The sequence below is a fragment of the Dreissena polymorpha genome, chromosome 16 (genome assembly GCF_020536995.1).
Source record: "Dreissena polymorpha isolate Duluth1 chromosome 16, UMN_Dpol_1.0, whole genome shotgun sequence".
NCBI classification, from domain to species: Eukaryota; Metazoa; Mollusca; class Bivalvia; order Myida; family Dreissenidae; genus Dreissena; species Dreissena polymorpha.
Window position 1 is genome coordinate 31776458 of NC_068370.1, and position 20032 is coordinate 31796489.

General features: G+C 35.4%; 1 protein-coding gene across 2 annotated transcripts; it reads left to right on the forward strand.

The window, feature by feature from the left end:
* Positions 1–21: 21 nt before the first annotated feature.
* On the forward strand, positions 22–14667 carry LOC127862789 (non-structural maintenance of chromosomes element 1 homolog). 2 transcript variants are annotated; one of them, XM_052402058.1, is made up of 8 exons: positions 22–103; positions 2728–2848; positions 4085–4215; positions 5145–5222; positions 6173–6316; positions 7445–7564; positions 8415–8543; positions 13111–14667. In XM_052402058.1, exons 2-8 carry the CDS (start codon positions 2734–2736, stop codon positions 13138–13140), a joined length of 747 nt encoding a protein of 248 aa, XP_052258018.1. In that variant the 5' UTR covers positions 22–103; positions 2728–2733; the 3' UTR covers positions 13141–14667. The 2 variants fall into 2 exon arrangements, with proteins under 2 accessions (XP_052258018.1, XP_052258017.1); XM_052402057.1 differs by lacking the exon at positions 22–103 and adding an exon at positions 520–620.
* The last annotated feature ends 5365 nt before the right edge of the window (positions 14668–20032 follow it).

Sequence of the window (20032 nt, forward strand, 5' to 3'; positions counted from 1 at the left end):
TAGATTATGATTTCTTTCTAGAGAGTACGTGCATTTGGCGGAAAAATAAACGAAAGTAAACAACATTCTTAAAATCAAAACCATAGATGACACAAAATCAATTGTAAGTTAATTCATAAAATACGCAATTGATAAACTCAAAAATGAAAACAATCGATTAACTAAACGTATATAATAATTGAATGTAAGTTTATATGCCATGTGTAAAAAGCACATTGACATACAATATCGCGGGTGTCGGCTCTTTCGGACCCAAGCTCATTCGGCCCCGGTTTTTCAGGCTTATTCGGCCCCAATTTCAGGCTCATTCGGCCCAAGCACCAGGCTTTTTCGACCGTATTTTTTATTTGAATAAATAGTTGAAAAGATGTTGGTCGAAACAATGTAAAACTATGGAATATTGTTTATTACAGTAATATATTGTCTTTATTGAGGATTAATCCATTTGAAACAAAGATTCTTTTGTCTTTTGCTTCAGGTATATTGTCGTCAAAATGAGAAGAATAGATACAAGAGTATAGAATGGCTGTGAAAATAAAACAAACTGTAAAATAGTTCCTATTACATATATTTGGATAATTTGAAAGTTTTAACAATAAGGAATGCATACGTCTAAGCAGGTTGGCTGGGGTCCGGGTTGGCTGTTTTTAACCTTTTATCTGTATATTTCTTCTTTTGACTAACACTATCACCTTTGTTTCTATGTCTCACAAATACATTATGTATTACTTTTTATTTCCTTTACACTTCTTCCTTAATTTCCTAGCACTGACATGCGCCTGCTTGTAATGCTAATTATTGGCGACTAGCAGTATATATAGATAGCTAGATACTTCTAGCAACACAATACATATATTTCTATACTGTAATTACATAATACATAATTTACTGCACACAAGTTGTTAATGTTATTAATAACTCAATTACATCATCATAATAATAATATTATTCATCTTAATTATCATCAACGTAACATCATAATCATCAGCATTATCATCAGCATCATCATCAACGAATCCATTATTGTTATATAGACACTTATCAATTTATTCTCATAAACAATCAAAGTATCAATTTTTATTCTAATTGACAGCATTCACTTGTTCACACATTGTTAAAATCGTTAAACAGATGTTGTTTTCTTTAATTACTCTGACCCGGTCATTCATTATTGAATGAAGCCATTGTCTAGTACACTTGCACCTATGCCGGATTTTATGATCTATGTCAGGTTGTTAAATACATGCGTGGTGTGTATACGGATAGACGCCGCATTGCAACTCTCAGCAACCCTTTGGGTGATAAAGCTGATAGTTGAATTATTGCAACAAGACTAGAGTTTGGTTTTGTCTTTATCTTCACAATCAATTAGTACTGTCGAACATCAGTCATCATGTTACCCAATCACATACGCATGTTTATCTGTCATTCAAGTTCTCTTACAAAATTAATCTATACATTTTAAGTGAAAACAATGAAAACACGTTTGATATCTTTTGTTAACTTAAATGTGTAAACTTGGAAATGCAGTCTGATAACTGTCAAAACTGAGAACAGCGGTCAGTCAAGGGAAAAGGCCAAAGTGACAGTTGTCGACGAGTGATCGCTATTCTCAGATCACGTTTTAGATGGTTGGTCAGTTGGTAGTATTGCTACGTCATTACTCCACAGTCCACCTAGTGGTTCCGACACAGTGTAAAACAAAAGCTCATTGCCGATAACTAAGCATAATAACTTATATAATAACTATTAAATAATACAGAATAATGGCAGGGCCCTTGCTACACTTTAGAGATTCGGGCTGGGGCCCTTAGAGGGGGGAATTTCGCGTTGTTTGGGGCGAAAAGGGGAATTTTAGAAGATCTTTTCACCAAACATTCAACTCTTAAAATTGCAATATTTTAATGTGATTTACATAAATATACATTTGAACAAAGGTTAAAAGCACCATACCGGCTGGCAACATTATTAAGGCATAAAAGAAAAAAGAAAAAGAAAATAAAAAATTTTGGAAGGGGGAATTTTTAGCTGAAATAGGGGAAAAAAAAGAATACTATTTTTATGGGGGAATTAATGGTGCGGAATTTCGGACCCAAAATGGTCAAACAAGGGCCCGGTTAATGTCTTATAACTTGATTTAATTTCATAACTATTTTTAAACTAAATCTATGACTTAATCAACAATACAATTCTTGTCTACTCATGCATCTCATTCATTCAGTATTTTTAATGCAAAATTTATCATGAAAATGTAAGACTTGGAGTTGAAAATTCTATTGTTTAAAATCAGACAAAGAGATACCGGTATTGATCATAGTTGATACTCAAAGTAACCTTACTATGTTGATGAAGGAATTTTGGCTGTGGCAAGGTTTTGGCACAATTTTGGCACTTTGTCTGTTTTTCACTTTTGAGTATATGCCCTGTAATCCCAAAATTGTGTGTTTTCTTTATTAACCCTTTACCACTAAGATACGAATTTTTCAAGCATTTGTAGTGCTTTAGAAAGTTATATTTAAATAAAGTCCTTTCTTACTATATTCAAGTTTTAAAGGCTTTATTTTCAAACCTTAGATACTGGTGAGTAGCAAACAACATAAAACCCGAACAGACTGCGAGTTACTTAGAGGCTGTTCTGGTTTTATGCTGTTTGCACATAGCCATTTTCACTTTGCCTCTGAGTGGGAAAGGGTTAAACAACTTGAACCATTTGTTTCCATTTACCAGCACACAATGCAGAAACTGAAGAGCAGCCACCACATGTTCATTCAGGCGTTCATGACTAGAGGTGTGATGAATGGGACAGAAGTCTTCAACCTCCTAAAGCTGTCCTGTGAAAAATATGGGGGTAATACAACATGGAGCCGTGCTCTAGAAAAGAGGGTTTAATGCATGTGTGTAAAATGTCGTCCCAGATTAGCCTGTGCACAGGCTAATCAGGGACTACGCTTTCTGCTTTTATGATATTTTCTGTCTAAAGGAAGTCTCTTTGCAAAAATCTAGTTTTGGCAGAAAGCAGAAAGTGTCCTCCCTTATAAGTCTGTGGGACGACACTTAACGCACATGCATTAAACCCCCTTTTCACAGAGCACGTCCCAATTAAAAGTTGTAACTTTCCCTATGATTACCATAGGCAAATAATACCTAAAATGTAAATAGATTTTAGCTAACACACATCATATTCATAGTGAACTTTTGTTATCACCTCACAAAAGTCGTGTGTGACAGTGTCATCAACATTTACTTTATGTCATGATTTCTTTAGAGACAGTTACACATTTCAAGAAACTTGATCAAAACATGTGTTCCAATGATATCTTTGCAGAGTTTGAAACTGTCAGTGGGTGTTACAAACTTATCACATGTTAAAATTAAAGACAAACTTTTTAAACACTAGAAGTCAATTTTTTTGTTCCCCCAAAGGAGGGCATATAGTGATCGCACTGTCTGTCTGTGTGTCTGTCTGTCTGTGTGTCTGTCTGTCTGTGTGTCTGTCTGTCTGTGTGTCTGGTCTGTTCTGTCTGTCTGTCTGTCTGTCTGTCTGTCTGTCTGTCTGTCTGTCTGTCTGTCTGTCTGTCTGTCTGTCCATCACACTTTGTGTTTAGGTTTCAAAAAATGCTCATAACTTCTATGTCGCTTCAGATGTTACCTTCATATTTGGTATGCATGTGTATATGGACAAGGCCTTTCCATATGCACACAAAAAATTACTCAAATGTTTTCTGTTTAGCTGTCGTACATAACTAACAAAGCATTTTTCGAGGGCATATATCATCCTTTGGAGACAGCTCTTTTCTAAAATGGGACCCAACAATTTCCACAAAAGGTTTAAAAACTAAAATTTTCAATATTTAGTTTCCAACAGTCTTAAGTTGAGCCTTAGTAATTATACTTTTGAAATTTGAAAACACTTTTATACTCAATTTTGAAGCATTTGTTAGCAAAACAACAATAAAGCTAATTTCCCAATTAAGTCAAAACAGGTTGCAATTTTTCCCAATCCAATAGGACCTGGAACCTATCCCAAAATGGTGGAAAAAACGCTGTGTATGGACTATCCAACCATTCCAATAATACACTTCAGATTACGATGAGGCCAGTAGAACACAGCTGTTGCTAGACTACTGCCACACCATCAACAGCAATATCAGCATGCTGGGACTGGAGATTAAGAAAGGAAAGGACGAGACTAACGGCACCGGATATTATGGACTGGTAATACAGTGTGTTTTAGGTCGAAGTTGGGGCAAAAATTCGGCCACATTCCCAATCTCAAAAAGTATATATTCAGGGCCAAAACACCAACTTTGGGGAAAGGCCACAGTCTTTTTTTCGGGAAAAAAACACAATTTCTGGCTTTGGGGAATGAAAAATACTGACGTAGATTGGAAATTTAGAGAAAAATGCATGATTTTAAAGAAATTTCTGTAGGGGAAAAGGCCTTTTTGGTTAAGGGGAAGAAAAAGAGACCCTTGCAAAGAAGGGTTTTTTGGCCCTGATATTTTTCCTTAAAGACTTCCTAAAATTCCCAATAAAGGGTCAAATTTCCTAATTGGAGGTTTCCGATAAATAATTTAAAGATTAAGTTCATTATTGAAGCTCTACGAGTTAAATCTTACCAATATAATTTTACAGACACTTCTATTTTTGTTTTAAAAGCATTTTTGTAAGCAAAAAACCTTAATTTCCCAATTGTTGTCAAAACGGTGCAAGGTCAAAACGCTATTTGTGCACAGTCAAAATGGTGCACTGTTTCATAATCCAAGGAGCCCATATTTTCTCATTTTTGTTATGTGTCCCAAAAAAGTGATTATTCTTAATAAATATATTATTTAAAACACTTGCTTTTTTCCATTTTGAAGCATTTGATAAAGCAACAACACTCATTATTTCCCAATTTTCATCTAAATAGCGGGATTTTTCCCAATCCATAGTGACCTGGCCCAATTCCCAATTGGTGAAAAAGCGCGCTGACCTATGATTTCAATCAAATGTGCATATTAACACTTCTTCCTGAATGTATTTCATTATGTTTGGCAATAGGTTGAAAATGCAATCCATTCAATCCCTTGTTAAAAAGATTATACTAGTTAAAGTTAAAGTGATATTCAAATCATGTGCTTTACCATGTGATTGTCTTTCAGGTTAATACCGTTGAAAGCAATATTACCTTGCTTGCCTCCCAGTATACAGAAAATGAGTTGCAATTCTTCAAAATGTTGGTATGTTATGTTATCATATTGTTTATTATATCAAATTAAGTGAGTTGATCAGTGTTTGCAACAGTATTTAAGGTCTATCAACAACATGGTTAAGTGGTATTGCATATAAAAAATGAAAGGCTTGTGAAAGGGGCCCTAGCCGTGAAGGATAATACCACAAATGCGCAAAAACATAGTTTTGGGATAAGTTTAATGCATTGGTTTTTAAAGTTTTGATGATATTTCTAGGGGTAAGTTTAATTTGGATGGGAAAATGTTAGAGACATTTTCTGAGGGGATGTATTCCATATCAGGTTCTAGCTCTAGGATAAAAATAGACCTGCAGATATACATGTTGACAACAACAATAAGGTTTGAACTATGTGTTTTTGTGTTTTATTTCATTTGTTTGTTTTCAAGGGGGAGGGGGGGGGGGAATACAAGAAACTTGAAATATGCAGGTTTTCCCAAATGCAAAGAATATGTGTACTTTTCATTTGTGTTGCAACCTCTTGTTGCTCTTTTTAACTATTTCTGCTACCTATGAGAAGTGTAATAAGCATTTAGATTTTATATGCAACATTTTGGACACAATTAATGGTATTTGAGCATTACCTGATTTTATCTGTTCATTGTTCAACTGATAACCATATGTAAGACAGCTAAATCAATTTAAAATCTGTTAACTGGAGATTTGTTTGGGTCTAGTATGTGGCCTTACTTAGACCATTTAAAAATGGTTTATGTTAATTTAGTTCTTAAATGTGCAACAATGAAACTTGTCGGGATATATGTGGATAGTAATCTTTACATTTTGAGATTAAATAACTTAAATGTGATTAAATTTGTTGGAATAGTATTATACTCTGAACATGTTCAGTAAAGATAATATTACGTATGTGTATGCATACCTTAGATTATGTAGTTAACAGTAGTGACAAATGACACAATTGTTAACATTCATATTTCAGCTAGAGGAGTTTGTCAAATCCGAGTCTGGAACTATTGGGTCAATAGAAGCCCTCGGAATATCTGAAAAAATACCCAAGAAGATGAGTAAGACTGATGCCAATCAACTGCTGGACAGATTTGAGCGGGAAAAATGGATCGGAAAGGTTCAGAATAGTTACAGTCTTGATCCACCTATTGTATGTATGTATTTCTTTTGACCTTGCAGTCAGGATAACCCATAAAAGTGCAAGCACTTATTTTCAATGGGGTCCTTTGGTTTTTGCTGAAGAGACAGCAAGCAGAAGGGACAGTTTTGAGATACAAGGAATCAGAGTGCGATACCCTAGCTCTTTGCGAATAGATCCCTTGGTTCTTTTACGTGCTCAGTGTATAGCACCGATACACGCGAGAATTACCTGGGTTTCATACAAGTACATCTCTAGTTGGGTGGGAAACACTTCAAGCATTTCTGAAATTTCCATTGCCCCGGCCAGGAATTGAACAGGGGACCTCTGAAATGGTAGACCAGAGTGTTACCACTCGACTACAGCACCACCCATTAAATTGCAAGCGCTAAAATTCTTGCACTTTATGTCATTGGGTTGGTTGAGTGTGGAGGGAAGTAAAAGAATTTCCCCATTTTTTTATATATCAAACTTGATGTCCATCCTTTTTTTCCTTAGATTCTTCATTTTAGAGCAAGATCTCCTTATGATTACCTAAACTTGATGAAATTACTTTTTTTTGCTTAACAATTATTTTTCAGCTGTGTATTGTGTCTGTTTGTTCCATTGATAGTCTTTATGCTTTCTTTATGAATTTGGTTCTCAAAAAATAATGTTAATGGATACAATCAAAAGCAATAAACCTAAAACCTGTGTTTAAAATGCAGGCATTATTTTTCATTGTTTATTGGACAATCTACAATGCTTTAGTTCTTATATGAAGGAATTAAATAGTTTATTGGCTGAAAAATATTAACAAGAATAGTGTGAAAATATTGTTAAGTCTCTATTTTCTATTGTTAAATGGTCTTAAAAATATGTTTGCTATAGAAATGATAACTTGATTGTTATGCATCCAGGCATGGGGATTGTTTTGTGGACAGTTTAACTCGAGAGAATTGTGTTATTTTTTCTTTCTTATCAGTGATTATTATTTTACAATTGAATTTTTATCATACTGTTATGAACAATTGGTAGCATGCTAATTTTCTCTCATGTGTTACTAGGTTTTCAACCCACACCACTGCTTTTGTGAGGAAAAATCAATTGTTGTGGTTTGAATTTCAGTCGAAGGAAGGCCGCATGTACCTCGGCATTCGAGGGGTGATGGAAATGGAGCAGTACATATTTGAAATGTTTGAGGACTTTGCTGTGAGATGTAACATGTGCAAGAAACTGTGCATACAGGTCAGTTGCTTACAGATCAGTAAACCTAGGCAGTTTGTCTTTGTACATGTAATTAAATTAATCTTTATTGTGACTTGAAGTTTCATGAAGAAACTTAATATCTCCAGTCTTGTTCGAAAAAGGTCTTGATTTAGAAATTGTAAGTCACATAAATTTTAAATGCTGATGTATTTACATGTATTCAGCAAAGAGGTATTTGAATGGTGATAAATGGTGGTATTAATCACATTAGGTGAAATTTGAAGTTTGCAAGGGCAAAGTGGTTTCGGAGACATAGGTGAGTGAAGTGAAATACCAATGAACCTATTTTCATTTGTGAAAACACATGTATTTTTATGCCCCCGAAGGAGGGCATATAGTGATCAGACTGTCCGTCCGTCTGACTGTCTTTCCGTCACACTTTGCATTTAGGTTTCGAAAAATGCTCATAACTTCTATGTCCCTTCACATAGCCACTTGATATTTGGCATGCATGTGTATCTCATGGAGCTGCACATTTTGAGTGGTGAAAGGTCAATGTCATCCTTCAAGGTCAAAGGTCAAAAAACATGTATCAAAGTGGTGCAGTAGGGGGCATTGTGTTTCTGACAAACACATCTCTTGTTTCACATGAAATGGCTGTAACTTTACCTTTTTCCTTACAATATCTGTTTTAAAATGTAGCTAGTGCATCTTGATTAACCTACAGAAGTTCTGTTAAATTTTTCAAGCAGTCACAAAACTTAAATTTTCTTAGTCAAAGTCTTTTTTCCTCAAGTCCGAATCCACAAAAAGGATGGCGAATGTAGGTACGGGCATGGCTCTTTTCTTAACCCCATGCACCATATATTTCTCTATGGTTTCCATTCAGGGCGCAAGATGCATGAATGGCGATTGTGAGACGAGGATGCACTTTCACTGTGCGCAGAGAGTGTTCAGAGGGAAGTCCGATAAGCGTTGTCCCGAATGCAGAGGACCATGGCAAGAAAGTTCGCAGACCGTAAGAACTTTGTCATCGTCCATTGAACAATTGATCCTCACTGCAGTCTGCATAGGCCAATCAGGGACAGCACTTTCCGCCTTAAGTGGATTTTGGCTAAAAAGAGATTTCCTTTAAAATAAACACAAAAATGTTCTACAAGTGAAAAATGTCATCCATGAGAAGCCTGTGTAGACTGCACAGGCCAATCTGGGACGACAACACTTAATGCATATGGGTTCTTAATGCATATGGGTTCAGACGGATGTCAAAGCGCAAAGTTCAGTTATTAGCCTTTAAGGGATTATATAGATGGTGCTTGGTCCTCGGTCGAAGGTGCAACATTTTCATAAGGATTTTACAAAAGTTCTTCTCATATTTTCAAACTCGTGAAAGCAGGGGTGGCTAAATCAAATGTCCGAGTTGCCCAAGTCGTACATTTGCTTGGCTCGGCAACTGATTTTTTTCAATTTAGTTGTCGGTGGACAACCAGTCGGGTCAAGGAATAAAAAAAAATACATTGTATCAAAGCTGTAATTAAATTTTACTAAACCGGATGTTGACACGTGATTACATTGTCAGTGCTATTTGCGGAGCAATCAAGCTAAAATACGGGCACTCTCCTGCGCAGTGATCTCCCTTATTCTATAAGAGACCGGGAGTATGCTGCATTTTCAACATTTGGCCCGACTGTTAGACAGTGTACAGACTGGTTACTTTATTTTTACAATCAGATGGGAGACTGTTAGACAGTGTACAGACTGGTTACTTTATTTGTACAATCAGATGGGAGGCTGTTAGACAGTATACAGACTGGTTACTTTATTTTTACAATCAGATGGGAAATTGTTAGACAGTGTACAGACTGGTTACTTTATTTTACAATCAGATGGGAGACTGTTAGACAGTGTACAGACTGGTTACTTTATTTTTACAATCAGATGGAAATAAAAGTATCAAACAAAGATATTCAAAACACAGTCTACATGTACCTTGTCATTTCAGACGACTTAAACGGTAAAGATGGAACTGATGAGATCAACATATTGGACTAGTTTAATTTGTTAAGATTACGATCAGAGCTCTAGCTAATTTTTTTAGATAAAGAGTATTTCACTCATGACTTTTTTAGCTGATGAGTAAAATACAAAATCAAAGACTTTTGCGGGAGTATTTAAAATACTCCATCAAAAGTATTTGATATTGTATTTAATAATTTTTTTATACATGAACATGCAGAAAACATGTATTTATAATAAACAGCATCTACTCTTGTTTAAATAAACATGCATTTTGAAATTGCTAATAAAATAATCTGAATTGGGGCACTGTTGGTCCAACTGATAATTGCACAAAATGCATATGCCAATTTTTAGCTCACCTGAGCGATAGCTCGGGGTGAGCTATTGTGATCACTCAGCGTCCGGCGTCCGTCCGTCTGTCTGTCTGTAAACATCTTCTTCTACTAAACCATTGAGCCAATTTCAACTCAATTTCATGTGGAGCATCCCTAGGTCATGGGACAAAAGAATTGTTAAAAAAAATTTGATCACATAACCAAGATGGCCGCCATGACCATATATGGTAAAAACCTTAAAAAATCTTCTTGTCAGAAACCGCTCATCAGATTTTCAAAAAATTTCACAGGGATGACCTTTGAAGGCTCCCCTGAAAAAGTTGTTCAAAGAAATTTGATTCGTCAAAAAACATGGCCGCAGGAGCTCGTTTAACTTTGCATGTTTATTCGTTTTTGCCTATTTTGTGAAAACTTTCAAAAATCTTCCACATTTTTTGTCCGATCCTTTCCAAATTTACACAGTGTCTTTATATCAATGAGGACACGAAACCTACAAAAAATGAGCATTATTGGTCCATGAAGTACAGAATTACCTCCCCTTGAATTGAGAAAATGGTGTTTATGCAATAAAGTCCAAATTTTTCATCCAATTCTTTCCAAACTTGTAAGGATTTAGCATGGTTCAAACAAGGGAAACAACTATGGTTTATGCATGTTCTTTTTATTACAGATTTGCCTCCCTTTAATTCATTCAAAATCTCATTTTACCGCTGAGATTCCAAATCTGACCTGTAAATGAGCCCTCTATTTACTGCCACTGCTAGGTTATCTTTTCCCATTTGATCATTCTTAAGTATTGGTCTTGTAATGCTGCTACTGCTTCTGCTACTGCTACTGCTACTACTACTACTACTACTACTACTACTACTACTACTACTACTACTACTACTACTACTACTACTACTACTACTTCTACTACTACTACTACTACTACTACTACTTCTACTACTACTACCACTACTACTACTACTACTACTACTACTACTACTACTACTACTACTACTACTACAACTACTACTACTTCTACTACTTCTACTAGTACTACTACTACTAGTACTACTACCACCACCACCACCACCACCACCACTTCTACTACTACTGCTACTACTACTACTACTTTTACCACTACTACTACTACTACCACTACTACTACTACTACTACTACTAGTACTACTTCTACTACTACTACTACTACTACTTCTACTACTACTACTACTACTACTTCTACTACTACTACTACTACTACTACTACTACTACTACTACTACTACTACTACTACTACTACTACTACTACTACTACTACTACTACTACAACAACAACTACTATTACTACTACTACTACTACTACTACTACTACTACTACTACTACTACTACACCACCACCACCACCACCACCACCACCATTCACAGTGACAAAAAACGTATTCACACAATGGCTGCTACTACAACTTATAGCCCATATAGGGGGGCATGCATGTTTTACAAACAGCCCTTGTTTACTTTCTGTTAATTTATTTTCTTTCAATTGATCATGGCTGACAGCAACAAACGAGATTGTTTGTCAGATGAGCATCATATTTGTGATTATCCTCTAAAGATACATGTAGACCTGATTGAGTTAAATTATTTTGAATTTTGTAAAACTAAACCTGGTTCATTATTAAAAAAACTTGATATGGTGCACCATATTTGCAAGCAATCCTATGTGGACAATAATAAGGGTATCAATGAATAATTTTTTTGAACAACATGAAATTGTCTTTAAATGTTATGAATCACTTTTGAATGTATGATTGTTAAAAACCTTTGAATTGCTTTCTCAGATGACTTACTCGTAATTTTGAGAACACCTGACGGACTTCACCGAATTTACTGTGGTCCTGAAATTTGTCCCATTTGTACTTCGTGATATAGCAAGCCATAGTCTGATAGAATTGAAGTTGATGTAGCAAGGTTAGTCAGGTGAGCGATTTAGGGTCATCATGGCCCTCTTGTTATGAAGATTTTTTTCATCCAAAGTATAATTATGTGTAACACATGTTTTAATAACACTAGCTTTGCAAGATTAAAAGTTTGAAAAAGTCTTGATATTGTTTATAATATACTGCTATAATGAATGTACCATGGAAATACAACAATAACTAAACAAGCAAATGATACTCATTTTGATTTATTCCACATTATTTTACATTAATCAATTAATGCGTTTATAATTTATATAAACATTAACGGACAAGTGTAGTTCTGCAACGGACAAGTTCAATTTCCTAAATGGTTGTCCGTGGACAAGTATAGTTTTTAGCGAGGCTGTTTTCGGAGAAAACCCCAGATATTGTCATAGCCTGCTTGACGTCTGTAGTCCGCCGGCGTCGTGCTAAAACCTTTACATTGGCTCTAAAATCAAAGTGCTTCAACCTACAACTTTGAAACTTCATATGTAGATGCACCTTGATGAGTTCTACACGCCACACCCATTTTGGGTCACTAGGTCAAAGGTCAAGGTCACTGACCTAAGCTTTCGCAGCCGAGCGTGGCACCCATTATGTGGTGCTCTTGTTTTAGATTGTGCCACCCCTGGAAAGTATTTAAATTGAACGACATTTTATGCCCCCAGATCGAATGATCGGGGGTATATTGTTTTTGGCCTGTCTGTCTGTCTTTCTGTCTGTCATTCTGTCCCAATACTTTAACCTTACAGTAAAGTTTTGCAATAACTTTTGAAATATTAAACATAGCAACTTGATATTTGGCATGCATGTGTATCTCATGGAGCTGCACATTTTCAGTGGTGAAAGGTCAAGGTCATCCTTCAAGGTAAAAGGTCAAAAAAAAATAGCGGCACATTAGGGGGCATTGTGTTTCTGACAAACACATCTCTTGTTTTTAATGTTGTAAGGAATTAAAGATATTGTCGTCATAGACAAAATAAAATGTTTAAAATGAACATTAGTTTGATAAATTAATAGCATTTGATAACTTTTTGTACTAAGGCAAAAAAAACTAACAATTTATAACTTACTTTAACTGTGTCTAAAATAAACAACAATTAACAACATGTTGGAACAGTGTCAACTGTCTAATTGAGGCTAGTTAAAATTCAGTATTGTTTTAATTCTTAGAAGATTCAGATAAAAATTGTTTTCATGATGGGTTGTATTTTAGCACATTGCTTGATGTTTAAGAATCATTAGTGAGTTAAAAAATTTAGTTGATTGCTTTGTTCTTTTACAGAGACAAGCTGATCAAGTAGAGATGGAATAGGAATGCAGTGATAAATAGTGAACCAGTTTTGAAACAAGAACTGCCCAGTTTAATTGGTTAAACCTTTCACTCTCAGAAGCAAAGTGAAAATGGCTTTGTGCAAACAGCTTAAAACAAGAACAGCCTGCAAATAACTCGCAGTCTGTTCAGGTTTTATGCTGTTTGCTGCTGATCAATATCTAAGGGTAGGAAATGCAGCCTTTTAAACTTGAATCTAGTAAGAAAGATCTTTAATTCTCTTTAACTTCCTAAGGGACTACAAATGAGTAAGAATATGTACCCTATTATATATCTAAGGTATTTAAGTGGTAAAGGGTTAAGACACTGCTGCATTCCAGCTTAATTAACTTTGCGTTGTCCTAGTTCTTATTGTTTGGCCCTTCTATGTTGGCCAATATTGAACATTATTGTACGCGGCTGCGTTCATGGATTGTATTATCTTATTTTATAATGGGGAGCTTGGGATTAATTTGCACGCGCTTCTTGCCACTAGACAGTGTGCCTCAACACAGACAATTGTCTGATTTGTCTCGTATTCTAAACAGTTCAGATATTGCTGGATATTATCCTTACTGAATGAATAGGCGCTGTACAAATGCATTTTTATTTAAGTTTTCATCTTGTTTTTTGTGAAAACACTTTGTGTTTTGGAAAAAAACAACAGCAACATATAGACCATTTTAAGTTTTTCAAGGTATGCACCTCTCCAATGGATGTCAGACTATTATTGTTTTCATTGTATAGCATGTAAATATATAATGTGATAATTTAAGATGGCTTAGTGCTTATGATTTTAGCTCACTACAGCATAACATTGTTGTGGTGAACTTTTTTTATCATCTTTTATCCATCATGGGGTGTGCATTGGTTATCATAGAATTTTTCTTGTGTATATATTTTTAAGCCACATTTATTGCCTTATCTTCATGATACTTTGTCTGAACATTTGTCCGTATGATTTTTCTGCAAAGTTAGAAACTGTGTCTTTGATAAAAAAGTAGGTGTGCAGGCCAGATCTTTGAAGATCTTGTGAACACAAGAGGTTACATTAATCGCCCCATCTTCCTGAACCATGGTTAGAACTTTTGTCCCAAAGATATCTCAGCGGAATATGAAACTATGCCATTTGGGGGCACAAACTTGTTTTCTTTATGGCTAAAGTAAAACCATTTGAAAACTTGAGAACTGTTGACCCATTCATCTTGAGGCTCACTCGGAACATTAAAACATTGTGTTGTTATGATATCAAGGCTGAGTTTGAAATGATTGTGGTTTAAATATTTGTTCAAATTTCCTGATATGTCTTATTGGTAACCTTTCTTTCTTACCTATTCTTATGTTGCATTCAATCTAATTGAAATTCACTTGTTTATAAGGGCTATAAATACAAATGTAAATATGACTAGTGCCTCATGCTTTTTTATCACATTACTGTATTGTGCATGTCCTCTTGTTAATTATTTGTATTTATAGTATTGATTGTTGTATTATTTTAATACATGAATTAAAGTGATCATTTACATTGGTTCTGTATGTTTGTTATACTCCTTTTTTAATTTGCGTAAAAAATTAATTTCTGTTAGTATTTATGTTTGTTAAATAACTTAATAGGTGTCATCACTCAGTGACCTCAAACAGGTTTTCATCAATGTTACTATATGAGTTACTACATGCATTTGTTTTTATGCCCCCTTTTCGAAGAAAAGGTGGCATATAGTGATCGGACTGTCCGTCTGTCTGTCTTTCCGTCAAACTTTGCGTTTGGGTTTCGAAAAATGCTCATAACTTCTATGTCCCTTGTGATATAACCTCCATATTTGGTATGCATGTGTATGTGGACAAGGCCTTTCCATACGCACAAAAATGTTTACCCCAGTGACCTTGAACTTAGGGTCCGCGTTAAGGTTTCGAAATCTGCGTTTAGGTTTCGAAAAATGCTCATAACTTCTATGTCACTTGAGATATAACCTTCATATTTGGTATGCATGTGTATATGGACCCGGCCTTTCCATACCATAAATTTATTAAAAAAAATTACCCCTGTGACCTTGACCTTGAACTTAGGGTCCGCGTTTAGGTTTCAAAATCTGCGTTTAGGTTTTGAAGAATGCTCATAACTTCTAAGTCCCTTGAGATATAACCTTCATATTTGGTATGCATGTGTATATGGACAAGGTATTTCCATACGCACAAAAATGTTTACCCCTGTGACCTTGAACTTAGGGTCCGCGTTTAGGTTTCGAAATCTGCATTTAGGTTTTGAAAAATGCTCATAGCTTCTATGTCCCTTGAGATATAACCTTCATATTTGGTATGCATGTGTATATGGACAAGGCCTTTCCATACGCACAAACATTTTTACCCCTGTGACCTTGAACTTAGGGACTGCGTAAAGGTTTCGAAATATGCGTTTAGGTTTCGAAAAATGCTCATAACTTCTATGTCCCTTGAGATATTACCTTCATATTTGGTATGCATGTGTATATGGACAAGGCCTTTCCATACGCACACAATTTTTTACCCCTGCGACCTTGACCTTGAAGTTAGGGTCCGCATTTAGGTTTCGAAATCTGCGTTTAGGTTTTGAAAAATGCTCATAACTTCTATGTCCTTTGAGATATAACCTTCATATTTGGTATGCATGTGTATACGGACAAGACCTTTTCATATGCATGCAAATATTGACCCCTGTGACCTTGAACCACATTTAGGTTTCGAAATCTGTGTTTAGGTTTCAAAAAAAGCTCCTAACTTCTATCAAGCGTATATAGGGGCATAAGACATCCTATGGTGACAGCTCTTGTTATCAGTTAATTGACAACAGTGCAGTAAATTAAAATACAACAGTAAAATGAAAGTGTGGAAAACATAATGCCTTTTTCTTTAATATATTTGTGGTGAAACATACTATTTATTGTCTTAACAAGAATGCTTGGATATATTGTGCCTGTTATTTCTTTTTACAAAGTAAGTACTTTTTCTCAGTATGTTAGTGAAAGTCTAAGCCTAAAAGAGTGTTTGTTTCTGGTGACCTGCCCTAAAAACATGGTATGACCTTGTGAATACAGTTTTACAGATAACTTTTATTATGCCCCCATTCGAAGAAGAGGGGGTATATTACTTTGCTCATGTCGGTCGGTCGGTCTGTCGGTCGGTCCGTCCACCAGGTGGTTGTCAGACGATAACTCAAGAACGCTTAGGCCTAGGATCATGAAACTTCATAGGTACATTGATCATGACTCACAGATGAACCCTATTGATTTTTAGGTCACTAGGTCAAAGGTCAAGGTCACTGTGACCCGAAATAGTAAAATGGTTTCCGGATGATAATTCAAGAACGCTTATGCCTAGGATCATGAAACTTCATAGGTAGATTGATCATGACTAGCAGATGACCCCTATTGATTTTCAGGTCACTAGGTCAAAGGTCAAGGTCACGGTGACCCGAAATAGTAAAATGGTTTCCGGATGATAATTCAAGAACCCTTATGCCTAGGATCATGAAACTTGATAGGTAGATTGATCATGACTAGCAGATGACCCCTATTGATTTTCAGGTCACTAGGTCAAAGGTCAAGGTCACGGTGACCCGAAATAGTAAAATGGTTTCCGAATGATAACTCAAGAACGCTTATGCCTAGGATCATGAAACTTGATAGGTACATTGATCATGACTGGCAGATGACCCCTATTGATTTTCAGGTCACTAGGTCAAAGGTCAAGGTCACAGTGACCCGTAAAAGTAAAATGGTTTCCTGATGATAACTCAGGAAAGCTTATGGCTAGGATCATGAAACTTCATAGGTACATTGATCATGACTCGCAGATGATCCCTATTGATTTTCAGGTCACTAGGTCAAAGGTCAAGGTCACAGTGACAAAAAACATATTTACAAAATGGCTGTCACTACAGCTTAGAGCCCATATGGGGGGCATGCATATTTTACAAACAGCCCTTGTTTAAGTGAATTTTCATGTTAATATCATTTCCTTTAACAAACAATTATTATATTTTAAGATGATACTTGCATGTTTTGATTATTCTCACACTTACAGAATTTTAACAAAACCATAACGTACATACATAGTATTTAATAGTATTTAATTGTTTTACAATTGTTCTTATTTCCTCTATTTTAAATAGTGTCAATTGCTGTTAAAAGTATATAGTTTTCCCTTCAAAATGGGTTCATGTTGTACACAGCAGATTTCAACCAGTATAAAAACGCAAAATATTGCAAATTCAATTATTAAATTGAATTTAGGGATAGTTTTAGGTTTGTGCAGTAAAACATGTGTTAGTGAGACTCCAGAAGTACTGAGTTAACTTTATTAAATATTCTTAGTCCCCTAGTGGTGAAACCGGAGAGGGACTTGTGGTTTGCGCTCTGTATGTCTGTCAGTCTGTCACACTTCTGGACCCTGCGATAACTTTAAAAGTTCTTCATATTTTTTCGTGAAACTTGAAACATGGTCTGATGGCAATATGGAGATTATGCACGTCATTTCATTTTGTCAAGAATTCTGGTTGCTATGGCAACACATAGACTAGAAATATTGCTGAGAATGGTAAATCCTGCGATAAACTCTAAAATAGGCGACTTTTATTGCTTGGCAATAGTCTTGTTTTCATCAAAAATCTTTTAATGTAAAGATATATGTGCACGCAGCGATTAATTGTATTCTTATATCGAATAATGTGTTAATATAATGTTATTACGTTCTTACAATGAATATGACGGAAGCTTACACTTGTTATATATTTCTTTAACACATTTTAGTGATATTTAGTGGAAAAAACGCATGACATTTAAATAGACGTTCGTGTATATTTTTTCCAGTAAGAAACTTCCAGCATTTCATAATATTAAAACAGATGTTAACATTATACGTTGTATAACGTTGACAGTCACAGTAAAAAGGAATGTTATAACTGATTCTAACAAAAAATATAAACGTTTAAAACGACTAGACACATGGAAATAATTTCTTTGTCCTTATAAACATACGATAGTCTTTAAACATGACAGATAGGCCATAATTAATTATTCTTATTGCGCCCGTCATAATTACTGGCTATGAATATTGGTTTATAACATTTTTATTGCCACTATACGACTCAGAAATGATGCAGGGAGCGCACATGTATATTTTTATATCTCGTGTAAAAATAGAGTGGACAAAACTAGCTCGAGAAGATGACCATTATTAATGAGAACCGTGAACAGTCAACAATAGTTCTGTAAGCTGCGTTGTTTTGTTAGATAAAAAAAATAGCAGTGTGCTGTAAATGTGATATTGCGCACTGAATAATTTATAAGTGACACGGCCCTGTTCATTTTTAAAGGTCGCACATTAGTATAGAGTTTGACTGACCCTGTATAACACTTAGAATTGTTATTCGCCTCACCATGGTCGGACTCTGCCGTTTTGTTTTTATTGTCACTTGATTTTGGTAATGTTCGCGGTTTTCGGGACAAGAATAATTACTTTCGCTTCTGGATAGTTTACTCTAACGTAAATTGTATTTGTTTTTAAGCGAATTTTCCCTTTTTTATAAAGGTACTGAAGGGGCGTAGGTAATGGGGAGGCAGGGCGGCGGCCGCCTCCCCAATATTTCGGCTAGTCGTCGTTATATAAAAAAAAAAATCGCCGCCCCAAAACCAGTATTTTTGTAATTTCGCGCCGTCAGTGCAGCAGTCATGTGTCCCCTCTCCGTCTGCTCCGAGGTTACCAATAGTGATGTGTCAATTTCCCTTGTTAGGTGTCATAAACCAGGGGCCCGGGTAAATGTTTTTGCGTTAGTTGTTTTATTGTTCTTTTCCGTGATTGCACTGTCGGTGTTTTAATTAAGGACATGCTATTCTTTTAATTTTAATTGATCGCTTTAATTCAAAGGTAACTGTCACTAATTTGATTGAAAATATTTTTCTTCTCTAAGTATAACAGTTACTTTTTTATTAGAAATCATTGAGACAATATCATATATGTAATTGCTTAATGTTCAAAATGAGTATTCCTAATCAGCTTCGAAATTTTGCTTTTCCTATGCGTACATTCGGGAAGAAAAGGCCAGAACAGCGTGTATTCCTATCTAGTCGGGGAGTTTTCATAGATTGTGACACTGCTACACTTGGTATTAACCTAACGCGAACAGTGCATGATAAATTGTGTCTTCAATCAACAAATAATTTTGCGAGGGTATAGTTCTAGAGACTTTAAAAATGAAATATGCCTTCATGTTTATTTATTTAGCTTAATTTAATAATATTTATTCATCCTGGTTCAGTATTTTAATAGTGCTCGAAATGTGGATATATTCTTTACTAATCATATCATATTGTGTTGGTTGTTGTGTATTTTCATGTGGTTATTTATTACAGTCTTCTCATTTCAGGTGTTAAACATATCCATCAGTAATACAATATTAGTGAAGAAAATAACTGTTGAGATTTCTGGGTCGTCGTCGGCGGCATTGGACAGACTGATTTCACGACAAACTGAGAGTGTGACAAAAATCGAGCATTTATATCAACATGAAAGTTCCCTCAAAATGCATCATATGAATTGAAATTGTAAAATGTTTCGGAACCACGGGAGAGGACAACCCTCTCAAACGAACCCATTTTTTGTTCCCAGTACAGAAACTGGACCGCCTCCCCAATGTTTATCAAACATCTAACATTGAACTATATTCAAGTGTACGTTGCCAATTTTGTTTATATGAATCAATAATGGGGGGGATTGAGACTCGTACGAAAGATCTGCTCTTTTTGCGTTCAGGGTCTCCCTAATGGCGGAGGAGAAACATTCTGTCATTGTATTAATTGTTATCTTTACTAAATGGCAAACAGTACGAAGTTTAAAGTAATATGTGACTCAACCAAATCCT

Excerpts from the sequence above, each read along its gene's own strand:
- LOC127862789 (XM_052402057.1), top strand. Across the intron at positions 2,849-4,084 it reads GTCCTGTGAAAAATATGGGG|ATTACGATGAGGCCAGTAGA; the intron begins GTAATACAACAT and ends AATACACTTCAG. Across the intron at positions 8,544-13,110 it reads GGCAAGAAAGTTCGCAGACC|AGACAAGCTGATCAAGTAGA; the intron begins GTAAGAACTTTG and ends GTTCTTTTACAG.